This window comes from Barbus barbus (assembly GCF_936440315.1).
Source record: "Barbus barbus genome assembly, chromosome: 43".
Lineage (NCBI taxonomy): Eukaryota > Metazoa > Chordata > Actinopteri > Cypriniformes > Cyprinidae > Barbus > Barbus barbus.
In genome coordinates, this window is record NC_136721.1 from 410,190 (window position 1) to 437,957 (window position 27,768).

At 39.3% G+C, this 27,768-nt stretch overlaps 1 protein-coding gene and 1 pseudogene across 5 annotated transcripts; one reads left to right on the forward strand and one right to left on the reverse strand.

The window, feature by feature from the left end:
* Window positions 1–26,867, forward strand: LOC306862030 (putative ATP-dependent RNA helicase DDX46). 4 transcript variants are annotated; one of them, XM_079404612.1, is made up of 23 exons: window positions 1–57; window positions 1,850–2,038; window positions 2,315–2,377; window positions 6,283–6,364; window positions 6,481–6,649; window positions 7,530–7,735; window positions 7,927–8,040; window positions 8,592–8,757; window positions 8,843–8,963; window positions 9,040–9,215; window positions 11,146–11,267; window positions 11,334–11,412; window positions 13,842–13,924; window positions 18,492–18,656; window positions 19,512–19,674; window positions 20,645–20,838; window positions 21,387–21,524; window positions 22,438–22,587; window positions 23,508–23,738; window positions 24,311–24,529; window positions 26,266–26,410; window positions 26,486–26,559; window positions 26,644–26,867. In XM_079404612.1, the coding sequence occupies exons 1-23, from the start codon at window positions 41–43 to the stop codon at window positions 26,689–26,691; spliced, it is 3,114 nt and encodes a 1,037-aa protein (XP_079260738.1). In that variant the 5' UTR covers window positions 1–40; the 3' UTR covers window positions 26,692–26,867. The 4 variants fall into 4 exon arrangements, with proteins under 4 accessions (XP_079260738.1, XP_079260739.1, XP_079260741.1 ...); XM_079404613.1 differs by having other exon boundaries at window positions 7,930–8,040; XM_079404615.1 differs by having other exon boundaries at window positions 1,850–2,011; window positions 7,930–8,040.
* LOC306862039 lies at window positions 24,869–26,256 on the reverse strand (annotated as a pseudogene). The gene has a single exon. The product of its transcript is annotated as an uncharacterized misc_RNA (transcript).
* Window positions 26,868–27,768: the final 901 nt, after the last annotated feature.

Genomic DNA, 27,768 nt, shown 5'->3' on the forward strand with positions numbered 1-27,768 from the left:
ATCGTGCCGCCGGATGTGAGAGCGTCACTGCGACGAAAACATGGGACGAGAGTCGAGGTAAATAATTGCATGCTTATTCAGCTTCATTTAGAAACGTTTTGTTCATTAGCATTCATTATGAAGGTGTTGTTAAAACCTCTGCGCTCTTAAACAGCGACGCATAGACTGCGTTTGAGCTTCTACTCCACCAATTACCTGACTAACTAACTAACTAACTAGCTAATTAACTAATATTAACTGCTTGTACTGGTAACATTTTCACGAGTGTGTGTGTAAAACACCGGCTGCGAATACCTGCACACACACACACACACACACACACACACACTCTCTCTCTCTCTCTCTCTCTCTCTCTCTCTCACACACACACACACACACTCTCTCTCACACACACACTCTCACACACACACACACACACACACACACACACACACTCTCTCTCTCTCTCTCACTCTCACACACACACTCTCTCTCTCTCACACACACACACACACACACACACACATACACTCTCTCACACACACACACTCTCTCACACACACACACTCTCTCACACACACACACACACACACACTCTCTCTCTCTCTCACTCTCACACACACACACACACTCTCTCTCTCTCACACACACACACTCACACACACACACACACACACATACACTCTCTCACACACACACACTCTCTCACACACACACACACACACACACACACACACACACTCTCTCTCTCTCTCTCTCTCTCTCTCTCTCTGTCACACACACGTTCACCTGCTGTCTCTCAGGCTGTGGCACACACACACACACACACACACACACACACACGTTCAACTGCTGTCTCTCAGGCTGTGGCACACACACAGACACACTCTCTCACTCACACTCTCACACACACACACACACACACACACGTATCTCGCAGCCAGTGCTGCTGTCTGTCCCTCTCCTAGTATTATCTTTATTTGTTCCTCTTCAGTCATGGCTGTAAAGTTCTTTATGATGTTTGTGAATTTGTTGATGTATATGTCTCTGATTGATTTAAATTGGTAAGAGTGAAGTAGGAAGTGTGTCTCTGTCTCACAGTGAACACACACTCTTTGCTCTCTGGGTAAGCAGCTCTTTCTGTGTCTGCCGGTCTCGATGGCTAGTCTGTGCTCACTGAGCCTGTACTTGGTCAGGATCTGTCTCTGCTTTGTGTCTTTCACACTCTGGAGATATTCTTCTAATTCATATTTTAATTTTATAGTTCGATAGAGTTGTAATTTACTTTGTGTTTTGGTTTCTTGATCCCAATGTTCCAGATATATATGTTTAGATTGTTTGATAATCTGATTTATTTTGATGTTTGTGTGAGAAGCAGTGCTGGTCTGAGACTGGTTAGTGTTAGTAGAGTTAGTCAGGTTAGTAAGTCTCAGAACCAGCTGACTGAGTGGACTCTTTTCAGGGTTCAGTTCTTGGGTTTGTAGTGCTTTAAAATGTAGCGATTCTCTGGGACTTGACTTTAGATGCATCCAGAATTTGAGCGATCTTTTTTGTATATTTATAATCAATGGGAAACGGCCTAATTCTGCCCTACATGCATTATTGGGTGTTCTTCTTTGTAATTTTAGGATCATTTAGCAGAATTCTGTGTGTAGGGCTTCTGTTGGATGCCTGTCCCATCTAGTGTAGCTCTGATCACTGAGTGGACCCCAAACCTCACTTCCATACAGCGCTATGGGCTGAATTACACTATCTCTCGCTCTCTCTCACACACACACACACACATATATATGTGTATATATAATAAAAAGCTGCAGGTGTGGAGAGCATCTAGAGGAGACTGAGTTTGTGGAGTGTGTTGTGTTTGCAGGCATTACAGGAAGCGCTCCGGCTCCAGGAGCCGCTCGCCGGACTCCAAGCGCTTGAAGAAGGAGGAGCAGATGGGATCCCGCACCCGCGAGCGCAGCCGGAGAGAGCGGTCACACAGCCGAGAGCGCCGCAGGTCACGCTCCAGAGACCGCAAGAGACCGAGGTCAGAGGTCACGCCCCTCCCGCACAGGTCTGCTCCGCTGCGGTTGTGGCTAGAAGGGATACAGCTCCGACCGGAAACGAACAATGAAATTTATTTTCTACCTATTAGATTGTGTTTTATTAACGTCTAGCCCAACCCTAAACCTACCCCTTATAGAAATGCAAAAATAGTCATTATTGTTGTACAGTTTGACAAAAATTACGCTGTATTGATTTGCGCATGCCCAATAGCGCCATATGTATCCCTTCTAGCCTTAACCCTCCGCTGCGCTGCAGTGCTAACCTCTGACACGTCTCTTCACAGGCGCTCCAGGAGCCGAGAGCGGAGACGGTCCCGCAGCCGAGAGCACAGGAGCCGAGGGAGGAGGTCAGCATCACACACAACACCTGTCCGGCACTCAAACACATCTGCCGTCTCACAACACAATCTCACTGATAATTACAAACAAACAGCAAGTAACACACTGAATTAAAACTACAATCATTTTTGTTTTACAAAAATATTTACAGTTTAGGAGGCTTGAGCTAGCTTCCAAGATCGACTTAAAATGATTCAAAATAAGACAAAACAGATGAAAAAACAAGCTATACGCTGAAAAGCTAATCACTGCAATAATGATCCAATCCTAAACTCTTCAGTATTTGCTTATTTAAATCCATATCTGTCCCTGCAGCACAAAAGCAGTCATCAGTAACACAGGTATATCTGTAGCAATAGCCAACAATACATTGTATGGATCAAAATTATACATTTCTCTTTTATGACAAAAATCATTAGGATATTAAGATCATGTTCCATCAAGATATTTAGTAAATTTCCTACCGTAAATATATCAAAACTTCATTTTTGATTAGTAATATGCATTGCTAAGAGCTTCATTTGAACAACTTTAAAGGAGATTTTCTCAATATTTAGATTTTTTTGCTCCCTCAGATTCCAGATTTTCTAATAGTTGTATCTCAGACAAATATTGTCCCATCATAACAAACCATACATCAATGGAAAGATTATTATTCAGATGATGTAGAAACCTCAATTGCTAAAAATTGACACTTATTTTTTATGCGGTTTTGTGCTCCAGGGTCACACATGTGGATGTATATATCCACTACCAGTCAGAAGTTTTTGAACCGTAGGATATCTAATGTTTTTTAATGAAGTCTCTTCTGCTCAACAAGCCTGCGTTTATTTGATCCAAAGTAGGGGTGTGCGATATGACGATTTTTGATCGTGGACGATAAAAATGTCTCCACGATCTGCTTTTTAAGAAATATCGTAGTATCGCGCTACCGCGCACATTGTCAAATACAGTTCTGGCGCCGCCGTCTCTATATACTGTACAACACGACATACAGCAGTAGAGTTACTCAGACAGGACACTGCACTTATTCTCGATCGCAGAAGTACATTATTTGCACACAAGCCTTGCTGGTTAAATGTTTAATTCGCGCGCTGGTCTGACGTGCGCTTGTTCTGAGCGGATACACCCGAAGCACGCGCACTAAAACGCCTGTCTAACAGCGCGAGCGCCTGATTACTCAACTAAGTTATATTTTGCGCTAATACTGTCAAAACACACAAGGTTTACATACAGACTGAGTTGGTTATCTCTAAAATGAAAGTAAATAGTTAAGAGAGAAACGGATGCGTGCCTGTACTGTATATTAGATGCGTGCAGCTCTTAAAGGGACAGGACACTAAACATGCTGTCGACTGTCATTAAAGGGATAGTTCACCCTAAAATTGAATTTCTGTCATTATTTACTCAGTGGAAAACCAAACAGTTGCTGGTCTACATTGACTTTGATAGTAGGAAAGAAAAATCCTATGGAAGTCACTGAGGACCAGCAACTGTTTGGTTTTCCACCTTCTTCAAAATAGCATTTATGTTCAGCAGAAGAAAAACTCATTCCGGTTTAAAACAACTTTTGAGTAAATGATGATATAAAAATACAACATTATGACAGAATTGACAGACAGATGACAGAATATTTATTTTGGGGGGAACTATTCATTTAACGTTAACAAAACAACAAAACACAGAGAAAAATCACTCCCTATTCTTGACTGAAAAACTTTAATACAGTTGCTTTAGGAATCAGTCTATCTAGTGTTTTATTTTTATATTTGTTCATTCAATTTCATTGAATGCTCTGCTAAATACACCTATTGTACCTGGAAATAAAGCACTGTTTGTTTTATTTGTATATTATGTGTATTTGTAATGTGTATCTTTGTTCTTATTTTTTAATAAGAAAAATAAAATAATGACAAAGATTTTTTATCTTCGCCCACTTTGGCCTAAATATCTGCCATGCATCTTTGTCTTTCTAGTTTGGCTGTAATGCTCAGACAACTTGTAAAACCAAAATAGTAAAACTAACAAAGAATCGGGATAAAAATCGTGAATCGTGATATTTCTATAAAAAATCGTGATATGATATTTTTCCCATATCGCCCACCCCTAATCCAAAGTACAGCAAAAACAGTACAATTTTGAAATATTTTTACTATTTCTATTTGAATATATTTTAAGATGTAATTTATTCCTGTGATTTCAAAGCTGTATTTTCAGCATCATTACTCCAGAAATCATTCTAATATTCTGATTTGCTGCTCAAAAAACATTTATTATTATTATTGTTGAAAACAGCAGAGTAGAATTTTTTTCAGGTTTCTTTGATGAATAGAAAGCTCAGAAGAACAGCATTTATCTGAAATGGAAAACTTTTTTAACCTTATTAAAGTCTTTATCATCACTTTTGATCAATTTAAAGTATCCTTGCTAAATAAAGGTATTAATTTCTATCATTTCTTTCCCCGAACAAAAAAAAGATACTAACTCCAAGCTTTTGAATGGTGTAGTCCAGGGGTGGGCAAACACAAAAACACACATAAAACAAACATATATTATAATCGCCTAAATATTTAAAGCGAAGCGGCGTGGCTGCAGGAAAATGCACAAAACAAACTCGCTTGCCTTTTCTCATTCATCACCAATCCTGATGTGCAGCTTTGCACTTGACCTTGATTGCTTTATAGAAGTCGCCTTGGAAATCGTAGCACATTTCAGATGAAAAAACACAATTTATAATGTGGGAAACAGAAGAAATCATATCTTTGCAAGATAAAACGACAAATTATTTCCATGTTTTCCCCACGTAATGCCAGCACCGTGAGCAGGAGGATAACACTGGCATTTGTTCTGATGCTGGAAAGTCTTCTAAGCATTTTTAAAACAGTTCCAATACAAGACATTTTTCAAAACAAATGAACACGTTCACATTTTTAAAACGTGTAACTTATTTACAATTGTGCCAGTTTTGTAGTGTATATAGCTATTTTGACTATTTAACTTAGTATTTTCTGTGCGGCTTGAACGCGGCGTCCGTCAGAAATAGACACGGCGCCTATCTTTGGTGAAGCAGTGTGGAGAGCCGCTTCTGAAACGTGCCGCGGATCGACTGGAGCGGTGGGACGGTGTAAAGCAGGGGTTATATGCTGCACTACAGGCTACAGCGCCATCTATTGGACTTTACTGATACTGCATATTGGAACTACTGCCTCACGGGCTGGATGAAAACACCTGTGGTTTGCCCTCCTCTGCAGATTCTTATCATCTTTAATCCCTCGCGGGCCCCACAGCAGTGATAGCGGGACGCAGATGGCCCGCGGGACGTAGTTTGGACACCCCTGGTGTCGTGTATAATGGTACAAAAGTGTTTTATTTATTTATTATGATTTCTGAAGATCACTGAAGACTGCAGTAATGATGCTGAAAATACAGCTGCAGATCACAGAAATACATTACACTTTAACACACATTCACACAGAAAACAGCTGATTTACATTAGAATAATATTTCACACTATTACTGTTTTTTTTCTGTATTTTGGATCAAATAAACTCAGGCTTGGTGAGCAGAAGAGACTTATTTACAAAAGATTAAAAATCTTACTGTTCAAAAAAGTTTTGCCACGCTTTATAATATTTTATTAGATAGAAATAGCTACTTGTGAGTAAAACTAAATTACATCTAGAAAATCATATAAATTCATTGGTAATAAAGTCTGCACCATTGCGAACATTACATTTTTGGGATTGTGGAATTTAATTATTTGAATTATCATTATTAAATTCTTTAAAAGTTTTGCCACTCCTAGTTTCTGTAAATAAAAAGTTTGTAAATATGTAAATATTGTCTTTGACATTGACGGGCCTTGGGGTCAAAAGCTTGTGATGTGCTGATGTAACGTGATCTGATATTACAGCAAGGAGAAGTCAGAGAATGTAGAGCCGTCCGCTGACAAGAAGAAGATGAAGGAGGAGAAGGAGGAGGAGAAGGCTGAAGATGTAAGTGTGCTTCATTCAGCTCAGGCTGCTTCTTTCTGTAGATGTCATCTTCACTGCATATGAGCCCGATTCATCTTGATTAAATGAATAACCTCGTGCAACGGTTGGTTCTGCAGCAGGACTTTGACCAGAACACGCTGGAGGAGGAGATGAGGAAGAGGAAGGAGCGAGTGGAGAAATGGAGGGAGGAGCAGAGGAAGAAAGCCATGGAGAACATCGACGAAATCAAGAAGGAGCTGGAGGAGATGAAGCAGGGGAAGAAGTGGAGTCTGGAGGATGATGACGGTCAGAGAGCCTTCGGTCATCAAGCACACAGATCGCCGCTCATTTAGAAAAACTAGCCTATGTGATCTGATTACATTTTTAGACAAAAATGACTCATTTCGCATTTTTCCGCTCATTTTTCCCCATTGGGATTTTTAAAAAGTCCACATTAAAGATCTATAAACCTTTAACCGAACCAAACATCTACGAGCAGAATCACAAAGCAAACTATGAAATGACAATCAGACAAAAAAAATCAAAGGTAGAAGACGGAGTTCTTCCAGCTCACGTTAAACACATTGGATGCACATATTTGATTGGCCATCCCAAAAACTCTGAACTGTGATTGGCTGCCTCCCACATCAGGGGCGGGGCCTTCAATAAACCACAATAAACTCCAGTCAGGGAGAGTTTTTGTTTACACCGATGTTTATATTTAATGCAAGGGAAGAGAGTTTGCATTATGAAATTTTCATTTGTTTTTGCAAATTGAAAGAGTTGAATAATTGTTGCTTACGTGTGTGTGTGCGTGTGTGTGTGTGTGTGTGTGTGTCTGTCTGCCTGTGCGTCTGTGTGTGAGAGTGTGTGTGTCTGTGCGTCTGTGTGTGTGAGAGAGAGAGAGTGTGTGTGTGTGTGTGTGTGTGCGCGCGTGTTTTTGTGACATGACAACATAAATTTGTATAATGACATGGGTATGAGGTATTACAAGGAGAAGGTCACTTATGAGGACATTATTTCAAAGCGCTTAAATCAAACAGAATGAGTTTTTTCTTGTAAAGTTTCCTGTAAGGGGTAAGTTTAGGTGTAGGGCAATGGAAAATACAGTTTGTACAGTATAAAAACCATTACGCCTATGGGATGGCCCCACAATTCACAAAAACAAACGTGTGTGTGTGTTCAGATGACGATGAGGAGACTCAAGCACCCGTGGAGCCAGACGGAGAGGAAGAGGAGGAAGAGAAAGACGAATCACCTGGGACAGAGGAGGTGTTCAGTATAGAGCAGGAGACCGGAGAGGAGCTGGACCCTCTGGACGCTTACATGGAGGAGGTCAAAGAGGAGGTCAAGAAGTTCAACATGGGCACCATGAGAGGAGGCAACGACAAGGTGCTTTTAGTGCTTTTACACGAATAAATCCCTCAAACTGAATGAACATGATTCTCTCTTCTGGAGCAGCTCTTTCCTGTTCTGTTGTGTGCCGAACATTCACTTTCACTATATGTTCCACTTGAGAATGACGTGAGGCTAAATAAATTATGATGATTCAAATATAGCTGAAAATATGAATTGTGTGTCAGCAGAAAGGCAGTGTGTCTGTGACCAAAGTGGTGACCGTTGTGAAGACGAGGAAGATGGTGCAGACCACCAAGAAGAAAGGAGAGCTGATGCAGAACGACCAGGATGCCATGGAGGTACATACTTCATCCAGCGCACGCATGCTTCTGTCGTCTCATCAAAACACACACATGTCATATTTATACGTGAATATCAGTGATGGTGTAGTCATCTGTGTGTTAAACTGCACTTAAATCCCAAACATGCACGTAAATCTGCTCATTGTTTGTATAGAATTTCAGAAAATACTTTTTTAAAGAGATCTTGTTTGCAGTAATTTGAAATGAAGAGAAAATGTCTCGATGCAAAAAAAAGGGCTTAAATTACTTTATGCAAGAATTATTATTTTATTAATATTATTCATTTCAGGACTATAAATTGACTATTGAAGTATTATATTGGCAAACCAGAGGCATGAGGTTTTTATTAACCAGGAAATATTACTGAGTTCAGCTGAAACTGACATTAAATAACTGATCAAGAAAGAAGTGCACATGAGTTCCCAAATGCCTCAATACAAATGTGTGTGTGTGTGTGTGTGTGTGTGTGTCTGTTTGTGTGTGTGTGTGTCTCTGTGTCTCTCTCTCTTTCTCTGTGTGTGTGTGTGTGTGTGTGTGTGTGTGTGTAGTATTCATCAGAGGAAGAGGAAGTGGACTTGCAGACGGCCCTCACAGGCTTTCAGACCAAACAGAGGAAAGTTCTGGAGCCGGTTGATCATAAGAAGATCGAGTATGAATCCTTCCGTAAGAACTTCTATGTGGAAGTGCCGGAGCTGGCCAGGATGAGCCCTGAAGGTGCAGCAAACTCCTTCAGACCTTATTCAGGAAATCCTCTCATCAGCTCAGTCTAACTGCGTCTGTCTGCTCCGCTCTGTTCCAGAGGTGAACGAGCACCGGCTGGAGCTGGAGGGAATCGTCGTCAAAGGCAAAGGCTGTCCGAAGCCCATCAAGACGTGGGTGCAGTGTGGGATTTCCATGAAAGTGCTGAACGCGATGAAGAAGTGAGTAGAGCGTGTGTTCAAGACGTTCACCAGACAGAACGAATGTTTTTGTTATTCCTCTCTGTCTCTTTCCAAGACACAACTATGAGAAGCCGACCCCAATCCAGGCCCAGGCCATCCCGGCCATCATGTCGGGACGCGACCTCATTGGCATCGCTAAAACAGGAAGTGGGAAGACCATCGCCTTCCTGCTGCCCATGTTTCGCCACATATCAGACCAGCGGTCGCTGGGAGAGGCAGAAGGACCCATCGGTGAGATTCATCCTGATCGTCTTTAATGCTCTGCTTCATATCTGCAGAATAAAACCCAACACCTGTGTCTTACTCGATTCAGCTGCTCACTTCACAAACAATCTCTGTTCTGTTCACGCTTTCTCAGTAAATATGATGCATTTCATAGCATTTTAGTTTTTGACAAGCATTTGTGACCCTGGATCACAAAACCAGTCAGAAGGGTTTAAATTGAGATTTGTACATCATCTGAATAATAATGTTTCCATTGATGTATGGTTTGTTATGATAGGACAATATTTGTCTGAGATACAACTATTAGAAAATCTGGAATCTGAGGGAGCAAAAAAATCTAAATATAGAGAAAATCTCCTTTAAAGTTGTTCAAATGAAGTTCTTAGCAATGCATATTACTAATCAAAAATGAAGTTTTGATATATTTACGGTAGGAAATTTACTAAATATCTTCATAGAACATGATCTTAATATCCTAATGATTTTTGTCATAAAAGAGAAATGTATAATTTTGATCCATACAATGTATTGTTGGCTATTGCTACAGATATACCTGTGTTACTCATGACTGCTTTTGTGCTGCAGGGTCACATATATGCAGTGAAGTCTTGTATTATTCCTTAGTCAGCAAAAAAACACCTCAAACACGATTCCTGTCTGAATCTGAGCCAAATTATGAGTCCGTGTTCAATTCACAGCCTATTTTCACATGAATGCATTATTTCATGTCTAAGCCTGATTTTAGGGTCAGAATTATGGCCAGTGACAGAAGAAAATGCAAACATGAGCCTGATGTTTTCTGCGTCTGTGGGTGTTTTGCTGCATCCAAACAGCGGCAGAAAATGACAGATTGAAACAAATGTATAAACTGTCTTTGTAAAGTTCTTTGACATTAACTTTTTAAACATGTTTTCCACTCATTTGCACATCAGAAGTTAAATCATATATTTTGAAAACTTATTGTTGTCAGACTTTTGACGTTGATTGCTTTTGTTATTTTGATAAACTGCTGTCCCACAACCAAAAAACACATTTAGGTGTTCATGTCTTAGATGTTTCCTAAGATACTTCTATTATCTATTGAAACCCACAATGATATTTAAAATATCACTAAGTTTAATACAAATAAAATCAGCATTTATTTGGTACTTTCAATTGGAAGGTGGCTGTCCCGAGCCCTAACCCTTAAACTTGTAGTAAAATAACAAAATATATTTACAAGATAAATGTAAACAAAATCTTAATAGGCCAATATATATCCCTTCTTATTAAATTATATATTTTTGTGTTTCGGTAGTGACAAATTTGAGGAGAAATATTTATACAAAAAATACAATATGAGAATTAACCTTAGATATTATACAATTTCCATGCATACAAAATTTGTGGGGAAAGACACATTTTTTTCAAGATGTTTCCAACTCTGACTTTGAACCAATTCTGTAGAAAGGTTCATGTATTATTCAAAAAATCCTGGAAAGTTTCTCCAGATATTTATGAAATGGATAGTTCCGGTCCTTGACTCTGATTGGTTGAGCCTCGTTTGTAAATTACAAAGTAACATAACCTTTGTTTACGTCTGTGTGTTGCTCGGCAACCGCTTTGTTGCAACCTCAACAGTTTCTGAGGAACTACATTGTTTGGCGGAAGAATAATGCTTTCATTAATATTACATTTAATTTGCTCTTTTATTTTGTGAAACCTTGCAACATATATGCAATAACCATTTTATAAAAGCAATAAGCCCCGTGAAGGCGTGGTTTACAGTGAATTTATAACCGCTAAACCGCTCCGCTTCACGTTGTGCCTAACAACGCCCCTTAGCTGTTATATATTCACTGTAAACCACAGCTTCTTGGGGCTTATTGCTGTATTGTGAGCTGTAGTGCTGTCAGCAGAAGCAGGTGTGAGTAACGGCTGTGTTTCTCTCTGTCAGCTGTGATCTTGACCCCGACGCGTGAGCTGGCGCTGCAGATCACCAAAGAATGCAAGAAGTTCTCCAAGTCTCTGGGTCTGCGTGTGGTGTGTGTGTACGGCGGCACCGGCATCAGCGAGCAGGTGTGTGTGTGTGATCCGCTTCATAACCTCCCACAGAACCCGCTCTAACCCAGCGTCTGTCCGCAGATCGCAGAGCTGAAGCGCGGCGCAGAGATCATCGTCTGCACACCGGGACGCATGATCGACATGCTAGGTGCCAACAACGGTAAGTGCCTCATGAGTTTGTGCTGGATATCATCACACGCATTCATCAGCTCCAGCTTCAGCGCTATTAGGCATCACTGAAACCATAAAAAACATTTTCAAGAGTTAATGTTATAAATAAAATAACAGAACAAACTTAAATGGGTTTTATTTACATCAGTTAACATGTTGATTTAGTTTATCCTAATGTAGTAAAATAACTAAAACTGAAATATATCTTTTTATTTGCTTTTAACATACTGGGAACCATTAATAGCATGTACAATATTCTACAATTGTAGGAATGAAAACAGTCATCATTGAAAATATGTGAAATTTAAATTAATTAAAAGAAAACTATATAGACAAAAGCACACAACAAACTGACTAAACCTGTTACTAAAATTACATGAAAGCAGAAAATCTAAAAATAAAATCATATTCATAAAATTAACTAAAACTATAATATTGAGGCATAATGTCAATTTACACGATCACACTTACGCTAACGATCTTACATTGGAGGTAAACAGGCCATCAAGCGCTTAAAAGTAGAAATATGTAGCTTTTATTTTCGTTAAATCATTGATTATTCTGTGCAGAAATGTTTTTTTAGCACAGCTTTACTCATTCTGACGTGTTCTGTGCTTATAATGAACTCATATAAACAGCAAATCAATGATTTGAGATCTGACGCTCCTGCAGCTCAAACAGCAGAACATGACGCCAGCAACACCACAGTCATGGGTTTGATTCACAGGGAATGCATGCATGAATTATAATAAACCATACAGCTAAACTGCAGAGCTTGCTCATACTACAGCTCTGAGGAGACCAGCGTGAGAGGGTGAAGACAGCCTTCATCATCATCTTCATCACCTAATAGTGCTTCTGTTCTAAAGCTCGTTCTCTCACACACTGCTGTGTTTGTGTGTATTATCCGTAAGTGGGACATAAGGACAAAACCTTTTACCTTTTTTTCAACACATGCTTACATTATGATTATTAAATCATCTTAAATTAACTAAAACTATTCTAGCTTAACTGTTGCAGTTTATTAGTGCTGTGGATCTCTTTAAACATATCTGTCCCTGCAGCACAGAATCAGTCATGAGTAGCACAGGTATATCTGCAGCAATAGCCAACAATACATTGTATGGATCAAAATTATACATTTCTCTTTTATGACAAAAATCATTAGGATATTAAGATCATGTTCCATGAAGATATTTAGTAAATTTCCTACCGTAAATATATCAAAGCTTCATTTTTGATTAGTAATATGCATTGCTAAGAACTTCATTTGAACAACTTTAAAGGAGATTTTCTCAATATTTAGATTTTTTTGCTCCCTCAGATTCCAGATTTTCAAATAGTTGTATCTCAGACAAATATTGTCCTATCATAACAAACCTAACAACATTCAAAAAATGGACCCTTATGAGTGGTCTTGTGCTCCAGGGTCACATTTAATTTGTCTTTTTAGTATACACCATAATATTGTTATAAACCGCAATATTACTTTTTAAATGCTACTTTATGACCTGTGCCATGCATGTTGGTTAATGCAAATGTCTTCAAGCATCTTTCTAAAACAACAATTTAAATAAATTCAGCAAGTAATTGCATCAGTTTCAAAACTAAGGAGCGTAATGTATAGTCACCTTTATTTGCTATCAGGGCGTTTAAAAGGCACTGCTTAAAATGTGTTAAAATACAAATGCATTGAATTTAATGTTCAAACACTGAAATTTAGTTTAGATTAAGGCTGCCTTTTTTGTTTATGTACATAATGCGCTCCGAATACCTGTTTTCAGAAAGGCCTTGACGTTGCCGTCATTCTCCTGTGTTACATGCGTCATGCAATAGTTGCCAGGGTCATCAGCTTTTCATGCTCATAACACGTATTAAAGTATCGTGTGTTATTTACTCCGTGTCAGCATGCGACTCACTCTAGTCTCATGTTAGCAGGTTTATGGTTGTGGATGTAATTTAGAGACCTCAGTTTTTAGCGTTCAGGAAAACTAAGAGTCAGGCTGAAATTGTCCCAGATGCTGTTGATCATAGCGTAATGATCCTGGAGCAGTCCTTACCCTTCAGGCCGCTGTATGAAACACGTGAATGTCAGCCAAAGCCCCAGAATGCAGTGCAGGTCCGGTGAGAGCTGTAGAGCAGGAGCGGATGTGCCGTGTGTTTCCACACATGCGAGGTAATCTCTAATATGTTTCCTTCGTAGGTCACGCTCTTCAGGCGGCTTCAGCTCAGTTAATGTTTGAGGTGGCTCTTGTGAGTTTTTCTCTGATGGTACGCATGTTAAGCAGTTCTGCGTGAAGGACTCCATCAGTTCAGCCGGTGCTGCTGTAGTTTGCCTGTCGTTTGCTTTGAGCTGCTAGTAAATGTTGCTGTCTGCGGCATACACTCTGCTAAACACGCTGCTGTTGTGTTGCGCAGGTCGCGTGACCAATCTGCGCAGAGTCACGTATGTGGTGATGGACGAGGCCGACCGGATGTTCGACATGGGCTTTGAGCCGCAGGTCAGTCTCTCTCTCTCTCCTGTCACACTACACACTGTTTTAACACGGCTGAGGCAGGTCGTTTCCCATTTAATGCTGATTTGAAATCTGTTATCGGGCAGTTTTTCATGCGGAGCAGAGTTGGTCTTGCATGACTGAAGCACTGACAATAGAGAATGGGCAGCTGTCGCATTGCATTCTGGGTAGCCATATTTTAGGATACACTCAGGAACATACGGTGACAACAAACACAAATCACCAGAGAAAAAACATGTTCATTTAGGACAACACTGATCGCGTTTTCATTCATACTTTTTGAAAACTACTTGCATCCGTTTAGAATAAAATTAATAATATTTACCATTAATAAATGTATTTTTTATATATATATATATATATATATATATATATATATATATATATATATATATATATATATATGCATGCATGCATGCACACTAGTGTTGTCACGATACTGGAATTTCTAACTTCGATACGATACCTTGAAAAATATCGATACTCGATACCATTTTCGATACCACGGTGAAAAAACTGCCACAATATTAAGGGGGTAATTTTTTTAATTTAAAGATAAATGTAACAAGTCGAGAACATGCGGTATATTTTACATGAACAAAAAAATGTCTTGAGGTACTGCATTTGTTGATTTATTTATTAATGTTTTATTAATCTTAAATGTTAATTGAAACTAACGTTTACTAATACATGTACTAATTAAAATCCAAAGTTCTATTTGTTGATATTCTCATTTGCTTCATAACCAAATATTTCCAGATATAGGGCCCTATGAAATCCGTTTTATTTTTCCTCAAATTCCGTTTTATTTTTTCTACATTCAATTTTTTCCATTTTAATTTTTCTGGATTCCGTTTTTTTCCATTTTAATTTTTCTGGACTCTTTTTTTTTTATGGTCAAATTAAATGCTATTAATCTAAAAGCATGTCTAATTCATTAAAATCATGAAAACTATACAATTTAACATTTAATTTATTAAAAGTGTAACAAAAATGACGTGTTTAGGGCCGTATGAAATGTTTTATTTTTTTCTCACCTTATGTTTTATTGTTACCAAATTCTGTGTTTTAGCATGTCTATTATTTGAATGCATACAAACCATTTTTATTTATTCTTACAGTAGCCTTATGAAATGTTTTCCCCCTCAGAAATTCTGTGTTGTGTATTTAAATTTTACTGGATATCAGATGAAGGCATAAAACAATTTTAATTAATTTATATTTGAATTAATGAAAATTAAGCATTTACATTTTTGGCAAATGAAGGGGATTTACTATTAAAATTAAAATATTTTGTGATTATTTATTTTAAAAAAATTAACAGTAGTAAGTAGTAGTATTATGTACATTCTACTAAATAATAGTAATATAGCCTATTTCTGGCACACGGTCTTTAATAGGCTGTTAAACCGAACTTTTATTTTGACGGGTTGCCGTGAATACTTCTAAAGTTCTGTGTGTGTATGATATGACGCTAGTTTTACTCAAATTAAATGGTAAAATGCTGGTAAAGTGCTTTCAGGTCAGTTCTGGAGATATTGTTGATGTATTTATGTCCTCATTGAGACGCAGACGCTGAAATCACCGCGAGCGCCACATTAGTAAACACAACCGCACGTGCAGCACATTCACACAGAGACGCGCAGAACATGCAGGATTCATATTTAAATCCACTTTTGCAGCTTAATATTTACAGATACTAGTCCATATCGCGATTTGATTTAAGTGTAATGACCTACTTTTGATTAATTCATCCAAACTTTGACAAATTCCGTGACATTCCGCGTTAAACTGTAAATTCCGTGTTTATGACTGGATTCCGTGGCGTTCTCTGCATCGCGGAGATCATAGATCCCTACAGATAGCGCTCCTGCTGTGTTCTTTAACAACCAGAGCACTCATCTTTCTATTCGCTTCACTTTTGCTATTTAACCAGAGCGAAGGAGACGAGTGCGGTCACGTGTGGTGCTTATCCACGCGCCTTTGGAGAGAAGTGAAAGTGACAGCTCGGAGAGTATCGGTGTATCGATACTTCGGGAAATTAATATTGGTACCGTTCAGATATTTCAGTATCGATATTTATCGAAATATCCATATTTTTGACAACACTAATGCACACACACTATATTGCCAAAAGTATTGGGTCACTCCCTTCTAATGACCAGGTTTGACTGCTTTAGTAATTTCTATGAGTACAAATCTTAATGTTTAAGCTAGGGCTGCACAATTAATCAAATTTCTAATCGCAATTACGAATGTCACAATTATGTAATCGTTCAAAGCAGCAATCGATTAGTTCAGAATCCACTTGTGTTACTCCGTGTGCTTAAGATGTTTTCTTTTCTTTCTACGTTATCTTAAGGGTTTTTGCTTTGTTTTAATTTGTTTTAGTATAGCATTATAATACCATGCATATTTTAACTTTATTTAAAGAAACCAATCCAATGTATAGTTCACATTTGAGGCTTAATATAGACGTTTTTCAGTTACAGTGTTTTCAGCTTGTTTATTTTCATCTAAACATATGGCATACAGTTGCTGCAAACAATGGTATAAACATCATTCATTGTAAATTGTGATGATTGTAATTAATAATCGCAATTACAATTTCAAGGGAGTAATCGATAATTATGATTTTTGTCATAATCGTGCAGCCCTAGTTTAAGCATATAATGATATTCTAGAGTATTGTGTGTTTCTACTTTTACAGCAACAGTTTGGACAGAACCCTTTTCTATTCTAACATGACAGTGTCTCTGTGTATAAGACACGGCTCAGAAAGACATGATTGATTGAGTCAGTGTGGAAGAACTGGACTGGTCTGCAGAAAGCCCTGATCCCAGCTGAACACCTCTGGTGTGACTTTATATGCAGACCTTGAGCCAAAAACTCATCAAATTACCACGTTAACGCATGCGATTTAATTTTTTTCAGTTTAATGTGTTAAAAATATTTAACGCAGGGGTGGGTCTAGGGTTGGCCATCCCACTCACAACTGCCGTTTCTGCCATTTTTTCTCTTGACAAGTGCATTTATTCAGTCGCATAACGTTTTTACGATCAAATCAAACGGGAGACGTTTCAGACGCATGCTCCACTTCACTTCAGCGGCATGCACGAGTCAAATGAGTGCGGAAACTGTACTGCACATAGCCTGTATCATTTCATATCAAAGCGCAAAATAACCTACGTGCATGCAATGTCATGATCAGTTAAATCATGAAGATACCAAAAAGGCGATTAAAGCTGCCTTAAAACTGTGCATGCATGTAATATATTATATGTTTAAGAGCATGTCTCTGAAATGGTTTTCAAAACTGTCCTGGAGCATCATCTAACACACCCGATTAAACTCGTCAGCTCATTAATAGACTTTAAGACTTGAAGTGGGTCAAAAAAGGTAGAAAGATTTGAGAGAAAATACGATGCGTGTCAGATCAGCTCTTAAAGAAATAACAGCCACAAGAACCTGCTGTTGTGATGTCTGTTAATCAAAGGACACAGAAATAACTTTCATAGATTTAAGGGTTCATCTGTTTAATTTCAAAGTGATAGCTCTCAATTATATTGTAATGTTGAATGCTATAGTCAACGGATAAATATGGAGGGGGGGCAATTTTATAGAGAAATCAGTAGTATTGGGTTCATTGGTACTGACCTTCAGTCATAAACATAAAGATGCCATTAAACATATTTAAAAATATACTGTCTTAATGCTGTTTGTACATTAAATTGAAGATTGAATGTGAAATTATTGCTATATAAAAGTATATTTAAAAACTTTAATGTTAGGTGGCATTAATCGCGATTAATTGCAGAAAAATGTGTGATTTAGTTCATTTTTTTTATCGATTGGCAGCAATTATATATAATGTATAATATATAATGACAAATATATATAATATTTAATATACTTGAATATATATATATATATATATATATATATATATATTAATAACTATTAATAACTATTTAAATATATTAATAAATATTACTTAGATTATATATTTAAATCTGTTAACTACATTTGAGTGCTTTGATAAATTCAAGTTAAAGTAATGAAGCCATTAAACACAAATACATAAAGCGTAATGGTTGCATGTTATCTACCGCATTAATCATCTTACACATTTCTCTTGTATAGTTTTAGAAGTAAGGTCTCTTCTATCAGAATCTATTAGCACTTCCTGTGCATTTTAACTTCAGATTGGCTATTTTTTATGCTCTGATGGTGATCACTGACTTGTATTGGTGTGTACTCATTAATGTAAAGTCCAAGCATCTTCCTAAAGCAGCTGTATAATAATGAATATATATGTAATGCACCGTGACACAGTTAGCAGCTGCTTCACTCGTGTAAGACCAGCTCTACTGGACTGGGGGAACGCAGAAATCACCTCCTCTAGCATCGTGTCCTGCAATCCCACAGTGCCTTGCGTTGACTTCATGATGAGTCTCTCTGTGTGTGGCGGCCGGCGAGCTGCTTTAGAGGATCAGAACCCATCACCTGACGTCTGATCTCTGATGACTCCTCAGGCTTGTGTTTGTTGCAGGTGATGCGTATCGTGGATAACGTGCGGCCTGACCGGCAGACGGTGATGTTCTCGGCCACGTTCCCGCGCACGATGGAGGCTCTGGCGCGCCGGATCCTGTCCAAACCCATCGAGGTGCAGGTGGGCGGCCGCAGCGTGGTGTGCTCAGACGTGGAGCAGCATGTGGTGAGTGATTATAGCGCTGAGGCTGCTGGAGCGCTTCATGCAAACTCTGTTTTAGCCAGCTTGAGTTCATACAAATAATTGTTTTTGTTCTGTTGTCTGCTTCATTTCTCATTTCAATGAGAGCAAACTGATAGAAACGGTTTTAGAAAGCTGTCGTTGCTGTGCCGTTAATGATGACAAAATACAATTTTTTTTAAATATATAAAATAATCTAATTTCACTTAAAAAAAAAAAAAAAAATCTAAAATATTTTTAAAAACAACAATGGAATAAAATACAAAAAAGGTTTCATAAGTTGAAATTTAGGGGTTAGGTTTCAGGAAAATACCCAATAAATTATGATTTTGTATTTGTTAAGCTTACTGATATTTTAAAAAGGATTTTAGTAAACATTTAAGATATGATTTCCTAAATGCTATTTAACTGTGTTTCTGTTGTGGGACAGCAGAATGGACCGTTCTGTAGAATAGCCCGTATACACTACTGGACAGGAGTTTGGAGTAATGAAGATTTGCTAATGTTCTCTTCTGCTCACCAGGGCTGCATTTATTTGATCACAAATCTAGTTAAAAATAGTGAAATATTATTACAGTTTAAAACAGCTGTTTTCTATGTGAATATGTGTTAAACTGTAATTTATTTCTGTGATCAAAGCTGTATTTACAGCATCATTACTCCAGTCTTCAGAGTCACATGATCTTCAGAAATCATAATAATATACTGATAAGAATCTCTCCATTATTCCAGACTTATGAGCGGTAGTGTATATTATATTTAAACTCACGCTAGTGCACAGTTGAGTTGGTGAATCCTCTAGATATGAAGCTCAGGCTGTGGTTTCTGCTGCTTGGACAGATTGTGATCGAGGAAGAGAAGAAGTTCCTGAAGCTGCTGGAGATTCTGGGTCACTATCAGGAGAAGGGCTCCGTCATCATCTTCGTGGACAAGCAGGAGCACGCTGATGGCCTCCTGAAAGACCTGATGAAGGCCTCGTACCCCTGCATGTCCCTGCACGGAGGTCAGCATCTGTCCTCTTAACTCCAAACACAGGCTTTCAAATCATTTGCTCAGTCTAATGAGTCTAAATACTAAGCATCGAATGAAGCACAATTTGATAAAGCAGGAATCTTAATTTTATAATATGTAAACATTAAGTTAATTACTTGTAAGCAAGCAGCGCTCATTCCAGGATTGTTCTCCATATAATGGACTTCAATGAGGAGTTTCAGAGCAGCTTCATCCCAGCCGAGGAATAAGGGTGTTATCTAGCAAAACAATCGGTCCTTTTCTAATAACTTCAGTCTGATTCACTGTGAGCTAGGGCTGGGCGATTTTTTTTTATTTTTTTTATTTAATCAATTTTGTTTAATGTTTTGCCATGGTTTTATTTTTTAGAAATCGAGGAATTTAAATTTTGAATAGAAATATTACTAAACCATTAGAATTAGACAGTTTGAACATATGCCGGTGATAACAGTAAAGAGAAAAGAGCGATCCAACCACATGTCTGTGCACGTGATTAACCGCTCGTATCAACAGATGTCATTCACACAGAATGAGCTTTTGTGTTGATGTCTGATATTTCATGTTTGCATCCTGGTGACAGACTGAAAGCTGCTGCTCTTTTACAGAACATTTGTGGTTAATAATATTATACTAGTGCTATACCTTCAGTCATTTTGAATTGCCTTAACTTTTGAGATTTTTTTTTAAAGTATTTTCCTTATGTATATTAACTAGAGGGTTAATAAAGAACAAGTTACTTGAATAATTTTTCAAGTATTTTCAAGTGGACTAGTTAAAAATGTAAAAAAATCGAGAATCGGTCAAATGTTCTGAAAAAATGTAGATTTAAATTTTTTGCCACATCGCCCAGCCTTAGTGTGAGTTCAGCTCTGAGTTAAAGCTTTAACCCTTCACTCCAGTAACACACTGGAACAGGCTGTAAATCAGGGCAGCAGTGCTGAGGTGTGTGTGTGTGTACGCAGGCATCGATCAGTACGACAGGGACAGCATCATCAACGACTTCAAGAACGGTGCGTGTCGTCTGCTGGTGGCCACCTCGGTGGCGGCGCGAGGCCTGGACATCAAGCAGCTCATCCTGGTTGTCAACTACGGCTGTCCCAACCACTACGAGGACTACGTGCACCGCGCCGGACGCACGGGACGAGCTGGGAACAAGGTGTGAGTGTGTGTGTGTGTGAGAGAGAGTGAGTGAGTGTGTGTGAGAGAGAGCGAGTGTGTGTGTGTGTGTGTGAGAGTGTGTGTCTGTGTGTGTGAGCATGAGTGTCTGTGTGTGAGAGTGTCTGTGTAAGAGAGTGTCTGTGTAAGAGAGTGTGTGTGTGTGTGTGCTGAGGATGAGCGCTCACGTCTGACTCTGTGTGTGTGTGTGTGTGTGTGTGTGTGTGTGAGAGAGAGAGTGAATGAGTGTGTGTGAGAGAGAGCGAGTGTGTGTTTGTGTGTGTGAGCATGAGTGTCTGTGTAAGAGTGTGTGTGTGTGTGCTGAGGATGAGCGCTCACGTTGAGATGGTCCTCACTGCAGAACACAAGATTCAGGGGGCGTGGTTATATCTAGATCCAACTCCTCCCACCTTCCATACACCTAAACCTACCAATCTCCACCCACTAGATGTGGATCCAACCCCGCCCCCTCCATCTTTGTTCTGCAGTGAAGGGCTACTGCTCACGTCTGACTCTGTATGTATGTGTGTGTGTGTGTGTGTGTCGTAGGGTTTCGCGTACACCTTCATCACTGGGGAACAGGCTCGTTACGCCGGAGACATCATCAAAGCGCTGGAGCTGTCCGGATCGGCCGTCCCGCCGGAGCTCGAGCTGCTCTGGACGAACTTCAAAGAGCAGCAGAAAGTCGTAAGAACAAATACACTTCTGTGCTCGCTTGATAGAGACCAACACATCACATCACTTCCACAGGATTACACAAATACAACTGACACTCATCTCACAATTCAGACCTTAATTCATCAAAAACAAAAAAAAGATTTGTGAGATTCAAACTAAGAATTATGAGAGATGAACTCACAATTGTGAGAGAGTCAGCTTTCTGAATTCATGAGTTTATATCTCACAGTTGGACTTTTCTCAGAATTGGTTTTCTCTTTTCTCAGAAGTTTGTATCTTAGTTTCTTTTTCAGAATTACGAGGAAAAAATATAATGAGTGTGGGAATAAAAATTCTGAACTGTGAGATGAAAAGTTGCATTTGTTTTTAATCCTGTGGTGTAAACAAGCCTCCATAGAAGACACCATACTTCCACAGTTAATCATCACAGTATATTAAGACATACAACATTTCAGAATACAGTATTAATTTTTGTTTATGCTAATGTTACATTATCTAATTAAATATGCACTCATTTGCATACATTTACAGAACAGAAATCTGAGTTTTGTATAAAGTCAGGTTCATAATTCTCGTTTGATTTTGTCATATTAGAGTTCAAGGTTTCTCCAGAGGAGCACTCTAAATCACTCCATAACTCAGAAAATAATGTCAGAAAACAAACACATTTTTATTATGTTTTTAGGAGTAAAATGATGTATAAATTAGTGTGAATGATATATAAACAAACCTTCAGAATACAGAGAGGAATCAACTGTTGAGTTTGGTGTTTGAAAGAGAAAAACACTGATTGGACCTGAGATCTACAAGCTGTTTTCTGTCCGGAGCGGTGCATGAGAACAGGCTCGGGTCATGCGTGTGTGTGTGTGTGTGTGTGTATGTGTGTCGTGGTTCAGTGATCGTGTGTTTGGTATCTCCGCAGGAGGGGAAGAGCATCAAGAGCAGCAGCGGGTTCTCCGGGAAGGGCTTTAAGTTCGACGAGACCGAGCATGTGCTGGCTAACGAGAGGAAGAAGCTGCAGAAGGCTGCGTTAGGCCTGCATGACTCTGACGACGAGGATCAGGCTCTGGACGTGAGTTCATATCATCAGCTCATGAGAAAGCAGAAAGCGCACCCATTTTTATTTTACAAAAGCAAAAAAAAAATCAGTAGTGTATTTTTTTTGTAGGTTTGATTACTTTCAACTTTACTTTACTAGTTAAGTAATTAGTAACCGGATTTCTTTTTAAATGCAGTAATCAGTAATGTAATGAAATTACAACTTTAAAGAAGTAATTTGCAGTGGATTACTTTTTGAGTAACTTACTGTACTCTGGTTCAGTTTAACCTTTATTCTTTAAATAGTGATAATCATTAATCAGTTTAATAACTGAATCTGAAACATTGCATTTAAACACGTTGTGAGCTTTAGTTGGAAATGCTGCGCGTACGCCACACTTATCACAGTAGTAAAGTACTAAATATTGATTTATGATAAAACATGAGTCTATAGACGTGTCTCTTCAGTTTCACGCCGATCTCTCTCTCAGAAGGGTTTGATATAGGCACTTCCTCTGATGTCTGATTATTGTAAGTGAAGAATAGTTCAGTTCACTCAGTAAACGACAGACCAAATCAATTATCAGATTTATTCAGACTTCACATCTGTTGCACGTATAACATGTTGAATGCTAAAGCCTGTCAAATGTGGCATACATAAAAATACACGGGTGATTTTACTGCTTTATTATGTTTCAGCACAGTAGTAATAATATTTGACACTGAGCAGAATCACAGCTGATTGAGATTGTAAAAGTGGCTGAATGTGTGCATTTAGCAGGTGAAGCGACTTGCACTGCATTCGATGAGCTCTGGCTCTCTCTCCGGGAATCATGGGAATGATGCTGCTGCAGCACACAGGAGCGCTGTACTCTCGTGACTGATGTAGTTCCAGTGTGTGTGTGTGAGTGTGTGTGTGTGTATTAACAGCTGATCTCTGTGGTGCGTCTGCAGATCGACGAGCAGATCGAGAGCATGTTTAACTCTAAGAAGCGAGTGAAGGATTTCTCTGCTCCGGGCGGCGCTTCTGGAGCGGCTGCGGGCGGCGTGAGCGGATCCTTGACCGCTGTGTCCGGTCTGAGCGGCATGAGCACTCCGTCCGCCGGGAACATGCAGAAACTGGAGATCGCCAAGAAACTGGCCCTCAAGATCCAGGCGCAGAAGAACCTCGGCGCGGAGGCACAGGTCAGACACACTGCTGCTGTTCCTTCAGCTTCAGCTTTTACATAAAGCTTCTAATAAAAAAAGAGTAGATGACTTTATGCATTACAGCAAAGCTTGTGTGTCCCTGCAGCACAAAAGCAGTCATGAGTAACACAGGTATATTTGTAGCAATAGCCAACAATACATTGTATGAATCAAAATTATACATTTCTCTTTTATGACAAAAATCATTAGGATATTAAGATCATGTTCCATGAAGATATTTAGTAAATGTCCTACTGTAAATATATCAAAACTTCATTTTTGATTAGTAATATGCATTGCTAAGAACGATATTTAGATTTTTTTGCTCCCTCAGATTCCAGATTTTCAAATAGTTGTATCCATAGTTGTAATATTTTCCAAATATTGTCCTATCATAACAAACCATACATCAATGGAAAGATGATTTATTCAGCTTTCAGATGATGCATTAATATCAATTTCAAAAATTGAGCCTCATGACTGGTTTTGTGGTCCCCGGTCATGTATTTGCTGTATAGCTGTATCACTCTGAAGGCGTCTGATATTAACGCTGTGGTGCTTTATTTCAGGATGTGATGCAGCAGGCCACAAACGCCATCCTGCGCGGCGGGACGATGATCGCACCCTCCGTCTCGGCTAAGACCATCGCGGAGCAGCAGGCGGAGAAGATCAACGCCAAGCTGAACTACACGCCGGTGGAGAAGCTGGAGGAGGAGCGGCAGGCCGCCGAGGCCACGGAGACCATCAAGAGATACGAGGAGGAGCTGGAGATCAACGACTTCCCTCAGGTCTCACACAACACTTAAACTACACTAACACTGTACAGCAAGCTTCCATCTGCTCACAGGAAATAATCAATGCTTCTAAAGCATTCATCTTAATCTCAGTCATGCTAATTAATTATTCTATTCTAAGTAATATTATTTAACCCTCAGAATCTGTATGCTAGTTTCACTTTCCGGGTCTGTTTGGAATTATGTTATAAAATAGTCATAACTTAATATTTTTCAGCTAAGGGGGTGTTCATATGACACCATTTTCCACAAAAAACGTATTGTTTATTTACACAACAGTGGATCTGTGTATAGATTTTATTCTGAGAACTTCTCAGATTTTAGTACATCGTTGTTGTTTAAATTAACCCTAAAACCATACTGTATCTGATCAGCAACTTCTCATTAATGAGTGAATATCAAAACATTTCAACCTTTTGAATGTTACCATGTTATTGCTGCATTTACCCCTTTATCTATTTAAATAATAGAAATTCAAATTACACATGAAGCACACCAAAAATACTGAGATGCAGAGTTTATATATATATATAGAACTTAGACGAGTGATTCTCAGCGAGTGTGTGTGTGAGAGAGTGTGTGTGTGTGTGTGTGTGTATGTGAGAGAGTTTGAGAGAGTGTGTATGTGAGTGTGCGCGAGCGTGTGTGTGTGAGAGAGAGAGTGTGTGAGAGCATGTGTGTGTATGTGAGAGAGTCTGAGAGAGTGTGTGTGTGAGAGAGAGAGTGTGTGTGTGTATGTGAGAGAGAGAGTGTGAGCGTGTGTGTGTGTGTGAGAGTCTGAGAGAGTGTGTGTGTGTGTGTGTGAGAGAGTCTGAGAGAGTGTGTATGTGAGAGTGTGCGAGCGTGTGTGTGTGAGAGAGAGAGTGTGTGAGAGCATGTGTGTGTAGGTGAGAGAGTCTGAGAGAGTGTGTGTGTGAGAGAGAGAGAGTGTGTGTGTGTGTGTGTGTGAGAGAGAGTGTGTGTGTGTGAGAGAAAGAGTGTGAGCGTGTGTGTGTGTGAGAGTCTGAGAGAGTGTGTATGTGAGAGTGTGCGAGAGAGTGTGTGTGTGTGAGCGAGAGAGTGTGTGTGTATGTGAGAGTGTGCGAGAGAGTGTGTGTGTGTGTGTGTGTGTGTGAGAGAGAGTGTGAGCGTGTGTGTGTGTGTGTGTGAGAGTCTGAGAGAGTGTGTGTGTGTGTGAGAGAGTCTGAGAGAGTGTGTATGTGAGAGTGTGCGAGCGTGTGTGTGTGAGAGAGAGAGTGTGTGAGAGCATGTGTGTGTAGGTGAGAGAGTCTGAGAGAGTGTGTGTGTGAGAGAGAGAGTGTGTGTGTGTGTGTGTGTGTGAGAGAGAGTGTGTGTGTGTGTGTGTGTGAGAGAAAGAGTGTGAGCGTGTGTGTGTGTGAGAGTCTGAGAGAGTGTGTATGTGAGAGTGTGCGAGCTTGTGTGTGAGAGAGAGAGAGTGTGTGTGTGTGTGTGTGAGAGAGAGAGTGTGAGCGTGTGTGTGTGTGTGAGAGTCTGAGAGAGTGTGTATGTGAGAGTGTGCGAGCGTGTGTGTGTGTGTGAGAGAGAGCGTGTGTGTGAGAGAGAGTGTGTGTGTATGTGAGAGTGTGCGAGAGAGTGTGTGTGTGTGAGCGAGAGAGTGTGTGTGTATGTGAGAGTGTGCGAGAGAGTGTGTGTGTGTGTGTGTGTGTGAGAGAGAGAGAGAGAGAGTGTGAGAGCATGTGTGTGTTTTCCTGACGGTGTGTGTTTTGCAGACGGCGAGGTGGAAGGTGACGTCTAAGGAGGCTCTTCAGCGCATCGGCGAGTATTCAGAGGCGGCCATCACTATACGAGGAACCTACTTCCCACCGGGCAAAGAGCCCAAAGAGGGCGAGCGCAAGATCTACCTGGCCATCGAGAGTAAGTGTGTTACCCGGCTCGTGTAGAGACCCTCTGGTCTTCTCAGGTCACTAAAGTAGTCTGTGTTGTTGTTAGGTGCGAATGAACTGGCCGTGCAGAAGGCCAAAGCAGAAATCTCACGGCTGATCAAAGAAGAGCTGATCCGCCTGGTGAGTTCATCCTCACTGATCCTGTCTAAACCCAAGAATATGAAGCTCCGTCTCTCACTGAATCATCTTTCTCTTTGCTTCCAGCAAAACTCCTACCAGCCCACCAGCAAGAGCCGGTACAAGGTTTTGTAGGACAGACGACCGCTGCCGTTTCTTACCTAATCCCACAATACTTTATCTGAGCTTCATTTATCTGGACGTTTTTACCTGTTGTTTCTTGTAGTTTGCATCAGTCGCGTTGAATATTTTAGGAAGTTCCATGTAATTGGACGGAGAACTTGATTTGGAAATAAAGTGTTTTTTCCTTGTGCTCTGTCTGTATGAATCTGTGACATCAGTCGCTTCGCTTCAAGCTTCTCACTGCTTTTACTTTTACATTTCTGATTTGCAGCAAGAAAAGTAGTATAGAGCTTTTAGGTGATTTTAAAGGAATAGTTCACCTAAAATTAAAATGTTGACAATTTACTCCCTACACAGCATTTGACCTCTGATTTCCACAAATCATTCCAGCTTTGTTTTAATATTGCATCAATTACTGATGAACACTTTATTTTTATTTGCACTATTACTTTGGCAGGCGTTTGCCTTTCAAACACATTAAAATGCACAAATTCACCAACTTGTTTTGTCGTCTGATCCTCTTTCAGCTAATATATTTTTATTTGAAGTACCCTGAGATTTTAAAATAAATATGTGAATAATTATCATATTTGCATGATCACGGTTCTCTGAGTTTAATTATGGTCACAATTTGCAGGTAAACAAATAAAATACTGCATTTTTACAGCGCGTTTTATTTTGATTCATTTTAAAATTATTTGTTTTAATGTAACATTTTTATTTAATTAGTAGCTTTTCATTAAACTCATAAACCCCCTGCAGTTCCTACACAAACCCAGTTTGGGAAACCTTGATGTAAAATAATGTTTAATGCACTTCATTAAGTTGATAACAATTGGAATATTTTTTACTCTGTATTTTTATATCAATATGGTACAATCCTATTTAAATCAATGTGATAAAGGGTCAAACGTTTATCTGAAAGTAGTCTAATTACATAACCTTAAATCTGTAATGTAATGGATTACATCACAATTGTGTCATGTAATCAGTAACGGATTACAATTTGTAAGTAATCTTCCCAGCTCTGATGATTTTACTGATGAACTGCTAAATAAGGTGTATCTGGCTGTAGTGATGGGCATCAGT

Excerpts from the sequence above, each read along its gene's own strand:
- LOC306862030 (XM_079404612.1), top strand. Across the intron at positions 21,525-22,437 it reads TCAAAGAGCAGCAGAAAGTC|GAGGGGAAGAGCATCAAGAG; the intron begins GTAAGAACAAAT and ends GTATCTCCGCAG. Across the intron at positions 23,739-24,310 it reads ACCTCGGCGCGGAGGCACAG|GATGTGATGCAGCAGGCCAC; the intron begins GTCAGACACACT and ends GCTTTATTTCAG.